The following is a 14,392-nucleotide window of genomic DNA, read 5'->3' on the forward strand; positions in this document are numbered from 1 at the left end:
ATGGTAAATTCAATACTCTTCTCCAGCACCAAAGCTCAAAGGCATCAATTCTCCTTCTATCCTCCCTAGTCATTGTCCAACTCTCTGATGCATAGCAAGTGATTAGTAACTAGTAACTGCTGTTAATGGAGAAAGAAAGGAAGACTCTCTAGCAGATGGATGGATGCCATGTCTGTAACAATGGGTTTGAGCACATCTTTGATTACTGGGATTACACATGATGGGGCAAAGTTGAGATTTTGTGTTCACATGGTTGGTATGAGTCACAGCTGACTGGACAGCACCTAACAACCACAATAACAGCAAGTGACAATGTCCTTTCCTTGCCCTATCCTGTGCCCACGCCACATTCTCTGCCTTGTTCAAGCTTGATGTTGCAGTCACCACGTCAGTCCATCATGTAGTAGTCAACTAAAGTACACGGAACAATTAATGGAACAAGATGAGACAGTGTCTCATTCCTAGGGGCTGTACGGGCGCAAGAGCTTCAATAGCCCCTAACAATAAACAACAACTAATAATGACAGCCATGAGCTCTTTACAAATCGCTTCCACTTTCACATCACTCAACAACAAAAATGCCATTACTCAAGTTTTCCCGTAGAAAATGGGTAGCACGTATTACATTTTACAGCCTCTTATGAGAGTACAAGAAGTGGATACACTAATTCTGTAAAGAGAGCATTATTTTGTTTTAAGTACATGAAAAAATGAACATCGTTAAGTCAATTATTTGAGCATTAAAATAATATAAGGGAATTAAATGTAATTGAAGGTAGTGTTAAAATATTAGTTGAAATAATCATGACTGGAAGAAATATAAAAATGAATCCCTCTTTTTTTTTTTTAATTTAAAGGAAATCAACTACCTGGGTTCTGGCCTCTGCAATCTGAAGGCTAAGTTGACAGGGAACCAATTCTCCAAAATAAATTTTAGTCTTAAAATCTTCTGTCTAGGAGACATGGCAAGTAGTGTCTAGGCCAAAGCATTCAAATAGCCAATAGTCTTGTAAATGGTTTCATCCTCTGAGTTTCATAATCATGTTCATTCTGTCAGTGTTGTTGGTAATGCTGGAGATTATCATCAGATCTCCAGCACGTGGTTATAATTTGATGATGACATCAGCAGCAACATTTGCCCACCTTGCACGGTGATTATACTGCTGTTTGAAACAATGGCTTCGCTGGTGGAAATCAGGCTCATCCATTCCCACTCAAGCTGCTGGGTTCCTCCTGAGGTTCTCACCAAACCTTCTCTCTCTGTGTCTGTTTTTCTTTGACATATTTCCCCCCATTAAAATCTATTGTCCAAATTTCCCCATCATCACAGGACCCCATCTCAGAACAGAGGAATAATTCTAACCAGGACAGGGAGAGCACTCACCAGCGCATCATTTGGTGTGTCCACATCCACTTTAGTTTTGATGTTTTTCTTGTGGTTTCCTTGATTGCTGACAGTGCTTCCAGCAAGACAGGGGCCCTGGGAGCTGCCCTTTAACACACTCTGGTAAAAGACGTTACTCGATCCACCATCTGTCTGGTGAGTTCCTTTCTTATCAACTCTGCAGGTACAAAGTGATTCCTCTGGTAAATTATATTGCTTTTCTTCACTCTACTTTTTCCAATTCTTTAACGCGTACACTAACCTCCACGCATCTCTTTGGCTTTAGACCTTTATGTGATATGTAGTTTTCATGGACTTTAAGCAAATCTTTATCTGAGGGTTCAGCTACTGTATAGTAAATTTAGCTTTGGTAAAGTAATAATGTTTTTACTTCTACGATCATGTTGTTGTTGTGTACCGTGTTGAGTCAGAATTTACTCATAGCTGACCCTCTAGCATGTTTTCAGAGGCTGTACATTGCATAGGAGGAGAATGCCCAGATTTCTGCCTAAGAGCAGATGGTGGATTTGAACCACTTGCCTTTTTGTTGGCAGCACACCTCCTTATCCACTAGGCCATGAGAGCTCCCTTTATGATCATGAGGGAAGGTAAAGTGAAAGCCACTGGAAAGAATGAATGCTGAACACATTTCAGCAGAAAATGTAGTTACTTCTGGAAAGTTTCTAAGTATACATTTACGTGGTACAATCAATGAGTCCAATATACTTTAAAACGTGTACTTAATTTCTTCCATTTCATGCCATGCGGATGCATTTGTGGTTCTTAGCGTAGGTTGAATTTCCATCAACCTTGGTAAAACTTCCCATTCTTTAATTTCAAAGATCATTGGTTTGGTTAACAAAGTAACAGGCACTGAATTATCATTTTATTGAAAACTTTTACTTCATTGTTTAAATTCTGGCTAATGTAGAAAAGACTGCTGCAATGCATTTCTTCTTGTATGAAAGACATGCTTGCCTGACACTTAATGTTTAAGAAGCCAATAATTCTACTTACCAGGGCAGGGTCCCCTCCATCACCACCCTCTCCTCCCTAGTTACCTGTTCAAAAGCTCCGCCATAAAGGTATCTTTTGGTGAACACGGGACAGAGCTGGGTTTATTTCTTGGTTCAAACTCCAATTGGTTGTAAATGTCCTGTGATGGCTTCGGGTGCTGTCTGCTGTGGGAACTAACCTCTGGACCACCTGCTGACTCAGTTTCCCCCCTGAGCTCATTTTCCATCTCACTTGGTACCTCAGGCTTCTTTTTCTCTTTCTTTCTCTCAGAATTTAGCTGCTTATTTCCAAACCCTAGCCCCTTTGCTTCTTTCTTTTCCTCTTTGGTTTTGGAGACATCTGCCTTCCGGCTACTGAGCGCTGGAAGCCTGCTCTTCCGGAAACCAAACCAGCTGGCAAATGAGGGCCCTGGCTTCTGTTTGGTGCCCGTGGGGGTGGTCTTGGTTGGCACCTGGCCCTTCTCCACGTTCTCCTGAATGCACAACATGACCTTTTCTTCAATGGATGGTGACAACGGGGCTTCTGGACTCACAGCATCAAGCCTGGGAGCAGATGTATTGGGATGCCTTCCGCAAGTTTCCACCAGGGGTGTCCTGCCTGTTTCCAAACTGCTTGAACATTGCACCCTCCCTGGGCTCTGCAGGACACGAGGACAGCCTGTTGGGGTGGTTGGGCACCTGCAGTGGTCACTGCCTTGTTCTTCAGGCACAACCACGCTGGGGCAGCTGCCCTGGGTGTAGGCCAGCTGGTCTTCCGACCCAGGAGGGTTGATGAGCTCTTCGGGTTCTGCAGGGACCCTCAAAGGCAACCTGCTTGGGCTGTCGTGCTGGCTGCTAGAGCTACCTGTGCTCCCCAGAGAGCTCTGGCGGGAGGAAGGGAGCCCCAGAGGTCTCCCAGCTTGGGACAGGCTCTCAGGGGCTGGAAGGAAAGGGGACTTGCTCGGAAGGCCTTCCAGAAAGGAGCTCTGTCGGGTGAGGGAGCTGCCCCTGTCTGCAGTGTTGGTGATGATCTGCGTGCGGACCTTGCTGGCCCCTTCCGTGGGCGGCGTGGGGGGCTTGTCCCCTGAGTGAGCACTGAAACTCTGGCTGCGGGCTTTGGCCCCGTTCATGCCCAGAGCTGGTTTGAGGTGCGGCTTGCTGGCGGATAGTGATCGCTTCACAGATTTGCTTTCTCCCCCATCTCCTCCATCAGCCCCTGGGACACAGTGCTCTGGTGGGTCCAGTAGGGCTTGCTCCTGGGAACACCCTTGGGATGGCCTGTCTTTGGGCTGGAGGCTCAGGCTTTGTCCATCCTCTGCGGGGCTCGCTGCCTTCCTGTCCTCCTGTTGAGTCCTTCCTGTAGCCACCGAGCTTTTTGAGGCCTCGTTTAGACTGTCCTTTTCATGTTTCCCCGGCACCGTGGAACTTTTCCTGAGCAATTGGGGAGATTTGAGGAGAGCTCTGAGGCCCACCGGAAGGCGGGTTTTCAGGCCTTTCTCATGAACACTGAGACAGCCGGGTATGGCACTGTGGCTTCTCTGGGGCGTCACTGGGGAGGGCGTGTTAACCTGAGAGGATGATGACTCTAAAAATGGGGTCTTGGTTGATGTGGGGGCACTGTTGGTCAGCTGTCCTTTTCTTACTGGGGAGACACTTTTGGAGGACAGTGTTTCCAGGACCTCTTGGGTGGAGGGACAGTTCCTGGGAGTGTGAAACCCTGTGTCTGCCTCTGTGGTCCCAGGGGTCTGGTGAGGAGAGGTTTTAGGGATGCCTCTCTTTGGAGAGACTTTTGGAGGTACAGGAGCCATCACTGCAAAAGAGCTGGAGGTGGGGTGCCCAGGGCATCTGGCATGAACCATGGTGTCTGTGGAGGGTGGAGGGTTAGGGAAGAGGGGCTTTTTGAAGGCCACGGAAGGTTTCTTCCCCTGAACTTCAGTCATGGCCTGAGGTGCGGAGGATCCTTTAGGAGGGGAGGGTTTCAACACTGCCTTAGCCATTTCATTGGGAACCCTGGCTTCAGGCTTGCTGGGTGAAAATGGTGACAAATAGTCATAACTGGGTCTGATCAGTAGTGACAAGGACCTTCCCGGGGGAAGAGGAGGGGACTTTCCCCTAGCCTCTGGTCCCAAGTCAGGCTGTGCATCCTTTGTGGGGGGGTCTCCACGGTCACCTGGCTCCATGAGGGGCCTGGACAGCAACCGTGACCCTGGAATGGGACTCTTGGAGCATGGGGCCCTTCTGCTGGGCGTTCTGGAGCCTAGAGGAAGTTGAGTGAGGTGCTGTGGAATGTGTGAATCTGGCCGTAAATCCAAAAGGTGTGCTGGGCTCTCGGTCCCCTTGAACTGGGACAGCTTCCCAGGAATGAAGCCCGGTGATTGGTCAGTGGTCACCAGTTCAGCTGAGGGCCCCGCTGAGGAGGCTTCAGGCTCCGTTATTTTTGATTTCTGAGATGCTGACCTCCCCCGGGCAGGTATTTTTGTCAGATTTTGCTTTTGATGGATGCTCATGGACACTGAAGACCTCGGGCCACTCTGGCAGGATGTATTGTGCACTAGTCTGGCTAGCTTTTGTCGCTGAGTGTTATTTTGTGTTACTGTCCTCAGGCCGCAAGGTCCCGTGGGTGCTGAGGGAGTATTATCGACACTGTCTTCTGGAATGTTTCGCTCAGTTTCCACTTCAGATCTATGTAAGAAAAGAAAGTCTCTGGCACCAGCTCCCTGCTGCACGTGAGCAATTCCCTGAGGTGAAAAGTCAGTGTGTCTGGCTGTGGGCCCAGCAGAGGCCTGCCTGATGGAAACTTCCTTCCCGTTCACAGTGAGAGCTCCAGCCTGGTGGGAGCTGAACTCAATGGGCTCACCATCTTCTGCGTCAAATATCAGTGTTGTACATTCTTCTGAAGAAGTCCTTTTCACAACCCTTCGCTGCTTAATGAAACTAAACGTCTTTGGCTTGTTCTCTAAGTGGATGGGTACTTGCTTCTCCTTCTCATCAAGAGACTCACGTTGAGGCTTTCCAAGTGCAAGGAGGATGTCCAGGTTCTCCACGGACCGGTCTGTGTCGGCAGCCAGTGACAGGTCCGAGGGGCTCTTGTCATCACTGCTCCCGATGTGCAGCTCATCCAGCGTCTCACTGTCATCAGTGTCTGAGAGCTGGGGGCGGAGGGCCAGGCAGCCCTGGTGGTGGCCACCTCCTGTCCTTTCTAACTGAGGCATCTGCCCTCTGGGGCACAGCTTTCCCTCTAAGGGACAGTGGCTGACACAACTGCTCAGCTTCTCAGGCCTCTCCCTGGGGTAAATCAAGGCAGCACCTTCTAAAAAGGACTTTCCACTCGGTTCCCAGCCAAGCAGACTGTTGGAAGCACTCTGGGTTAATCTGCAGCCACTCAGCCTGCAGCGCTGGTCTGGAAGCGTGTGGAGCAGGGCCACGGAGGCTGGGTCCTCATCAGCATCATCGTGGGAATCCGTGTCATAAGCAAACGCCTTGTGTTGCTCTTTGCAGGGGCTCCCCACAGCAGCTGGCTGGCAGGGTGAGCAGGCCTTGAGGCTGGTGCACTTAACTCCCGGAGAATAGATTCCTTCATTTGAATTCATGCAATCTTTGTAGCCCCATTTGGTTACCATGGAGGGGGTTTCAAGGAGCACTTTCCGCTTCTGTAGTTTCTTTAGTCCTTCCAAAATATGACTTTCCTTGATACGAGTTGGAGGTAGCGCATCTGTTGTGCTAGCAAAGCCACTCGGGAGTGACGAACCAATACTTAGCCTTTTATCCCAGTTTTGTGAAGACTGCTAGGAGGAAACAAAATAGATATTAGCAAGGGCTGAATCATCTGAATTCCAAATAAAGAAAAGAATTTATCACTGTTGTTGTTATTAGGTGCCGTTGAGTCAAGCATGGCCCACAGTGACCCTGTGAAGGGCAGATCTGACCCTGTCCTATCCTGTGCCATCCTCAGCATCTCAGATACACTTGAGCCCATTGCTGCAGTCACCGTGTCAATCCATCAGGCTGAGGGTCTTCTCTTTTTCACTGACCCCAACTGTTCCAAGCATGATGTCCCTCTCCAAGAAATATAACTAGATTGAATTAATTAATTAGTGCATATATTAGCTAACTCGGGAGAAGGGTGGGCAATCTCCTCTTGCACAATTAACTGCCTCTGAAAACCCACTAGAGGGTCACCTACGGGTTGGTTCCAACTTCATGGTAAACAACAATGACAACATAACAACAACAACAACAATAACAACAACACTCTTACATATGTAAAGCTGCTGGACATATTTAGAATCTGAGGGTAATTATGAGCCTTCTAGCTAGAAAATGCTTAAGAACTAGAGCTGGGAAAGATATATTTAAAGGACAGTTGAAGACTATCTACAAGATCAATATGGCCCCACAACAGAGTCCATATAGGAAGTAGGGAGAATTACATGATATTGGATGCATCTTCTACCAAGGACCTGTTTAAAGTGCTTACGTGCAAAGATGTCATTTTAAAGACATCTAAAGGTGTCTTTAAATTTAAATTTAAATCTAAAGGTGTCTTTAAATTTAAAGACATTAAAGGTGTCTTTCATAGTATTTTTTAATTGCTTCATATGCATGTGAAAGTTAGAGAATGAATAAAGAAGCCTGAGGAAGAAAAACTGATGTCTTCGCATTGTGATACTGGTGAAGAATATTGAACATACATACTATGAGCTTTCAAGAGAACAGAAGCATATATCTCAGAATAGTGCCACTGGGGTGGTCCTTGGAGTGAGCAAAGAGAGATTTTATTTCACCTACTCTGGGCATGTTGTCAGGAGAAGCTAGTCCATAGTAAAGGGTATCATGCTAGGAAAAGTGGAAGGACAGTAAAAGACCAGAGGATCCTCAATGAGACGGGCTAACAGGGTAGTTGCATGGGCACAGCAGACTGCGAGAACAGTGCAGGACTCAGCAGTGTTTTTTCTGCTGTCCACAGGCCCACTGCTACTGGTTGCTGCCTCAATAGCACCTATCAACACAACCGAGAAAGGTCTCTTTCCTGCCCTTGGTGCTTTCTCGAAGACCAGCGTTAGTTTCTGAAAAGTTTACAGGAAATGTCAAGGGAAACTGCATGCTATATAGATATTTCTTATTTTCCCTTACTTGTTATAAAGACAAAACAACAACAACAACAACAACAAAACAAACCAAAAAGGTAGAGGAAGAAACTAACACTTACTGAGCATCTCACTTACAGTCACTTACAGAGTAAATGAATTTCAAAACAACACTGTGAGAGAGACAGCCTACTCTTCATTTTGCTATGAAGCAAATGGAGATTCAGAGAGATTAGTCATCCTCAGACCATACAGTTGTAAGAGGAGGAGTGAAGATTGAACCCACAGCTTCCCTGGAGCCTCCTTTGATAGTCTGAAGCTTCCAAATCAGTTCAAAACTGACTATGCAGAGGTCCGAACGCCTGTGTCCAGGCGTGGTGGTTAGAGTCTTCAGTCCTGTTCATGTTGAAGGGTCAGGCTGGGCCACTCCCCTCTTTAATAATCAGTGTCAGAACAGAAATAATTCCAAATGGAGCTCGCACAATTTAACAACAAATCAGCAGAGGGAAAATGTGGGATGTGGGGGCTCCCCTCTTACTTTTGTAAAAGCCCATATGATTAACATCGAGGATTCCATGGATGAATCCCATCATTTCAGAAGTGCATTTACTTAAGGGCTCACTCTGCATACTAATAATACATACGCATATCCAGAACATGTCTTTTGGAAGCTGACCTTTCTAATGAACTCTTAACATTTGTTTATATCTCAGACATTTACATCAAAATTTCTCTTGTTATCAATAATGTATACATGCTTACTTATTATTTCAGTAAAAGAATACTCGCCAAAATACTCTAGGTCTGAAGATGCTGGAGGCAGATGCTTTTTGGCAAGGCTCCCCTCTTCTCCCTCCTTTCCTTTCACCTTTGAAAACTTGTTCAACATGAGGAGAAATCCCTTTAGTGAGACTGGGTCTTATAGACTAACCACTGGGCAGGCAGGACTTGGCCTGAAGGATTTCCATGGTCCCCATAGCCACAGGAACAATAAAGGAGAGAAGCCAGGCAGGAGTACTCCAGGCCAAGCTAGGGAAAGGCAGATTTGTCCACCCCCATAGAAGTGGTGCTTAGCTCTGATGCCCACCTCCTCACAGACTCATCCAGGGTCTGCCAAGCTGTGCTTTGCTTCATCCTGGCATCAGCTGCTGAAGAGCCCTGGCTTAGAGTCACATGAGATAAGTCATATTTCTCAGCCAGTTTTCCTCAGGAGGTCACGGTATCCAACTACTTGAGAAAAGTTTAGGGTAACATGGAAACTTAAAAAGAAAAGCAAAAGCAAAACACAAATGCCCTGTGAAGAGGCTGGTGGGGAGGATCCTGTGTTTCTCACAGGCAACTTCATCCCTGGTTGGAAAAAGCTCGAAGACAGTGGCTCTAGACGATGTGTGGTTGGTTAAATGGTGCTGCTGATCGGGGAGGACTTTGGGCTCACTGTGTCCAGAACCAGTCCCCGCTGAGCTAGATTCCACCTCATGGTGAAATGAGGTGGAATATGTGTGTTTGTGTAGCACTCAACTCCATGAGGTTTTCAACGGCTGTCTTTTCAGAATTCACTCTGGGTGGATTCCACCCTCTGACCTCCATTAGGAGATGGGTTTCTTTATTGTGCCATGCAGAGGCTCCTTTCATGCTCAAAGTCCTTTTCCAATTCTTGCCTCAATAATAAATTTTTACAATTGTTTTACAAATTTTTTTTTTAATTGTCTTACAAAGTTTTACAATTTTTTTTTTAAAGACAAAACCATTCTTGGTTTTACAACTACAGAGAAACTCTCCAAGCTTTAAGCTCAATCAGAATGTCCACAAAGGCAGACTGGGTGAGCGAGGCTCTAAGACCTGGTTCCCAGCTCTGCCACTTGTTGACTGTAAGATCATGGGCTCTTTATCTCTTCAGCACATCAGTCCTCATCTGCAAAATGGGAGAGCTGCATGACACACCTCATAAGGCTGTTGTGAGCATTATATGACTGATCGCTTCGAATGTGCACGAGCTGTTTCACAGGGTAACTGCTCATTGATACCCATTAATTCTTCAGTGAGATGGAGATTGGTGCACGCCACACATCCTTCTTTCCTGCTCCCACACAAAAAGATACTCATGAGCTAAAGAGAGTCAATATCCATATATTTATTATTCTATATGTTAGTGCTATATTCATATTTAGATTCACATTGTATTAACTAACTAATCAGAGTAGTTAATATAAGATGAGCAATTGGCATGCAGTTAGAAATGCAGATTGTTCTTTGAATAATAGAAGTTAACAAGTTGAGGTATGTTTTTATTTTTTTTTTAATTTTTAGTGTATTATTTTTACGTGTACCATCAAATCAGATCTGACTGGTACAGGAGGAGATTGCCCTCTCCTTCTCCAGCAGAGCATCTGGTGGATTTAAGTTGAAGTATGTTACTAGCTGCACAGGGGTACTTGGATGGAGCCTAGTTTTCCAGGGTCTTGAGAAGTGGAAGTTTTCAAATGTGTGATGTACCAGGTACATGTGGTGCTCCATGACCACACTATAGGAAAGCCCTATTATATCTCTGCATGAACACATCTGCAGGTGGATGAAGTGTCTTAAGAACCTTCATTTTCTTCCATCAAGGGAGAGGTTTCCTTAGAATTTCACGAATATCTCTAACTAGAAGAATTTCAGAAAAAAGATATAATAAGAGAGAGGGAGAGGGAAGGTGGGAAGGAGAGTGTGAGAGAGAGAACAAGAGAGAGAGAGAGAAAGATGTCTGATAGGGAAAAGAAAAGAGCAGGGGGTGCTGGGAGTTGGTGATAACAACAGAGGAAAAAAAAGATCTGTCATTATCTCCCCAGGAGGAGCCACACCCCTTGAGTTCATACTCTGAGCTCTGGCAAGGCCCTTGGAGGCAGCAATTTCAGTGACACTCCAGTCCCACACTTCGCACTGGAACTAGGAGTCCAAAAGAATCAGTGCTAAATTCACACTTGACATCTTTTTCTGAGTTCTTTTCCAAGGTGTGTTACAGTGACTCCCTCACCAATATTTTCCAAGAGTTATGGATTTTCCTCCCTTACTGTCTCTGCTTCTGAAATATTAAAATTAAATTGATATAAAATATGAGGAACAATGATTTCCAAACACCATGCTTTGGAGTTTAATGAGCCTGTGTGCTCTTTTATTTTTCTCCAACACTACGAAATTACTAAAGTAGTATGTAAAAACGTTTGTTCAGAGTGGCAGGACCTTAGCTTTGCAGGTGAGAATAATTTAGCAGTAGGAGTTCTTTAAAAAGCTGCTAAAGGAATGTCTAGAATATTGCTAGGGATATGTCCACCCTCTCTCAGGCTGTGAGTCCTGGCTTTTACTGTGGTTCCCTCTCCCTGCTAAGCCGTCCTCTGATTTATGTTATTCAGTTTTGGATGAGGCAACAGGATTGAGTAGAGAAGGTCAACATAGCACATGACATTCTTGAGGGGTAAATTTCTACGAGAGAGAGAGAGACTCCTAAACCTTTGGGTCATTTTTTTTCCCCCTGGGATAACCCACCATCTATCTCTCTTATTCTATTGGAGAGAATTTTCCCTTGGAATTTTTGTGGTCTGCAACAGCTTGCTGAATGACCCTGCTCAGTATTTATAGCAAGAAGGCACAGCAAGTGATGATTATTACAGCAATGCACGAGGGCTGCAGAACTAACTGGAACATCTGAGCGGGTGTGAGAGCTGGAAGCTCCTGTGCTCCGGGGCCCTGCACTGCAGTCTGATCTTGGTGCCATCCACCAAAGCACAAAAAGGAATGTCTTCCCAAACTCCCTCCCAGGATAGCAGGTCACTTGGCCAGATCATTCTACTCCATCATTGGTGTGTCAGGTGACCCATGGCCCATCACCTCTGGGGAGTAAGAGCCTCTCTGCACCAATTTCCTTTTCTAAAGGTAAACAAGTATCTAATTGTGTAATTCTTCCCTTTTTGTTTTTTTAATGAATGGTCATGTGTGCCATCCCTCTCACCTGCCCACATCTGTGCATTCCATCTGCTCTCCCTGTGTGGTTTTTGTGAAGAACAGATGAATAAGTACTCCGAAAATGTTCAGTTCTTTCTTGCCATTCCCCTTATTAACAACTCCTATTAGATTTGAGGATGGTGCAGGAGCTGGTCACTATGGGTCATGGTTGACTCAACGGCAACACACACACACACACACACACACACACACACACACACACACACACACACACACACACGATGCTTTTCTGGCTCTCTTGGAGGTGTGAGTTCCTTACCCTCTTCCCGGGGGTCTTTCCATCATTCCATGTGTATGAGGAGCCGCTGGAGTACTCGCTGCAGGTGCTTGTCAGGGACAGCTCGCTGCTGCTGCAGCTGTTTGCAGGACAGAGATGACTGGGAAGAGGTACCCCCAAACTAGCACATCTTAAAGTGGGGGTTCCGGATTTTCCATTCAGCTGGTGTTCCTGAAAAAGTGGGGCAGTTGTTAGCCAGGATTTTGCTTAGGACAGAATATATACCAATGCAACTTCACATCTAGGGGGAAGGAAACAATATAATTGTTACAAGTTACCATTAAGGAGTCAGACAGATTACAGGTTGAAATCTTGGCTCTGCTTCTTATTCTGTGGTGATGAGGCAATGTTTTCATTTCTCAGAGTCACATTTTCATTTTTCAAAGGATTCATAATACAATGTACCCTATAAGTAGCTCCGATGGCCTAATGGTTAGGGAGTCGTGTGGCCAACCCAAGGGTGGGTGGTAAAATCCACCAGCAGTGCTGTAGGAAAAAGATAGGAAATCTTCTCTCATGTGAGTTACAGCCTCTGAAAGCCCACTGGAATGCAAGCTCTGAGTTCATGTTGATTCCTCAGCCATGAGTGAGTGAGTGAATGGTAATACCATCTACCTCATAAGTTTGGTGTAAAGACCAAAAAGAGTTTCTAGAAGTATATATAAAGGTGTCTGCCCTATAATAAAAGTCCTTAAGTATTACAAACAATCATTATTATATGAGAGGTTGGAGGTTCAAGTCTATCTAAAGGCTCTTCCTAAAAAAGGCCTGCTTACCTAGTTCTGAAAAAGAATCACTCACTGAAACCTCTCTGGAGGTCAGTTGAACTGTGACACTCATGGGTGCTGCCTCACTTTACACAGTCACACAGGCAAAAAATCAGGTCAACATCAAAACCTCGACAATGACTTAAGATGACAGAAGAAGAATCTATGCTTTTGAGATGTGGTGCTAGGAAAGAGTACTGAACATTACAGGGACAACCAAAAAATCTAACAGGTGTGCCCTGGAGAGAGTAAAACTAGACTGCTCATTGCAGGCTAGGATTTTGAAGTTCCATCTCCCATACTTTGTACAGATGGCCAGGAGGGACAAGTTCTTAGAGAAGGACATCATGTTCGGAAAGATGGCGGGAGAGCACAGGAGAGAAAGATCCCAGATGAGATGGATTGACACAGTGTCTAGGGTAATGGGGGTTGGTGTGTTGGAGTCAGTGAGACTGGCTCAGGACAGGGTCACTATGAGTTACAGGCGACTTGATGGCATATAACAACAACAATATAATGAAAAGAATATGGCAGAGTAAAACTCTACCTTAAGCATCTTTTATTATAAGGTTCATGAGCGAGTATGAGCACTAAATAGCAACTCTAGTCACCTGGATCACAGGGTCTAATTCACCTTATTGCTGATGAGTCAGACCCAACTTATAGCTGACTACTTTCTGGATTTTGAAGGACGTGAACGGCACTAAAGGAGACTGACCATCTTTCTCTTGTAGAGTCACTCTCACCTCCAAAGAGGCACCACCTTTGAATTAGCAGCACCACTCCCTACAGACTGCACCACCCCCTACAGACTACACCACCAGAGCACCCTGGATCAAAGACAACACCTTGCCATTAGCCATGCGACCTTGAGAAAAGAAAGACTGTAACCTTCATGGATTTGAATGTCTTCGTTTGTAGCATGAAACAGCTCTACCAAGTTATACCTGTGGTCCCACTGGCTTCAACAACATTCTAAATAAGAATAAAATGTCTATGGTATATCTGGTGACATCTTACAGGAAACCATGTGCCATAGAAAACAAAACTTTAATATCAAGAGATTCTATTATAAAAGATAAAATGTTTCATAGTTAGTTGGCTGTCCAAACAATAGAGGGTTCTCATATCAAAAATTGTGTTTTATGTCAATAATGTGCATGCCATTAATGAGCTTATGTAATTTTGCAATTAGTGCCCTTCCCCCAAAAGTAATTTTTTTAAAAAGTACAATGCTCACACCCATCTTTATCGTGGCTTTGTTCACAATAGCAAAGAGATGGAAACAACCTAAGGGCCCATCAACAAACGAATGGATAGAGAAGCTGTGGTATATTCACACAATGGAATATTATGCTGCATTGAAAAGCAAGAAACTCACGCAATATTATTCCAAATGGCTGACCCTGGAGGACATTATACAGAGTGAAATATCTCAGTCACAAAAAGGCAAATACTGCATAGTGCCACTGTTGTAAAACAGGACTGACGGTTGAGGGGAGACTGAGAAAGAGGGAATAAATAATGCATACTGCATTGAAATAGATGATGGAGAGAACTATTTAAAAGGGATATGTGATTCGGTATTATTGTCATGACAGGAGTCCAGAACGAAGGCTGCATAGTGGAGTGGACTTGAGGGGAGGGATTGAATAATAATGAAAGAATTTTTCTTTCACTTTTCAAAGAGAAGAGTGAACTGGGGGGAGGGGTGGACAGAGAAAAATGCAACAAGGAATGAACGGAAATCCAAAGTCTCTGTAAATGTTCATTAAAATTAATTTTTTAAAAAGTACAATCTCTACAACCAGGAGAAGATAAAACAGATGAATGGAACCTTCTAAGAATCAAATCCCTATGCACATCCAAAAACTTCTCCAACC

At 44.9% G+C, this 14,392-nt stretch overlaps 1 protein-coding gene across 1 annotated transcript in view; it reads right to left on the bottom strand.

Annotated features, from left to right (window-relative positions):
- NCKAP5 (NCK-associated protein 5) overlaps positions 1-14,392 on the bottom strand; it is a 914,632-nt gene that overhangs the window by 82,790 nt on the left and 817,450 nt on the right. The window contains 3 exon segments of the mRNA XM_006894461.1: positions 1,385-1,562; positions 2,446-6,164; positions 11,725-11,913. Of these exon segments, the coding sequence (XP_006894523.1) occupies positions 1,385-1,562; positions 2,446-6,164; positions 11,725-11,913 (4,086 nt within the window).

The sequence above is a fragment of the Elephantulus edwardii genome, unplaced genomic scaffold (genome assembly GCF_000299155.1).
Source record: "Elephantulus edwardii isolate Elephantulus edwardi_28Jun2011 unplaced genomic scaffold, EleEdw1.0 scaffold00143, whole genome shotgun sequence".
In the NCBI taxonomy this organism is placed as follows: domain Eukaryota; kingdom Metazoa; phylum Chordata; class Mammalia; order Macroscelidea; family Macroscelididae; genus Elephantulus; species Elephantulus edwardii.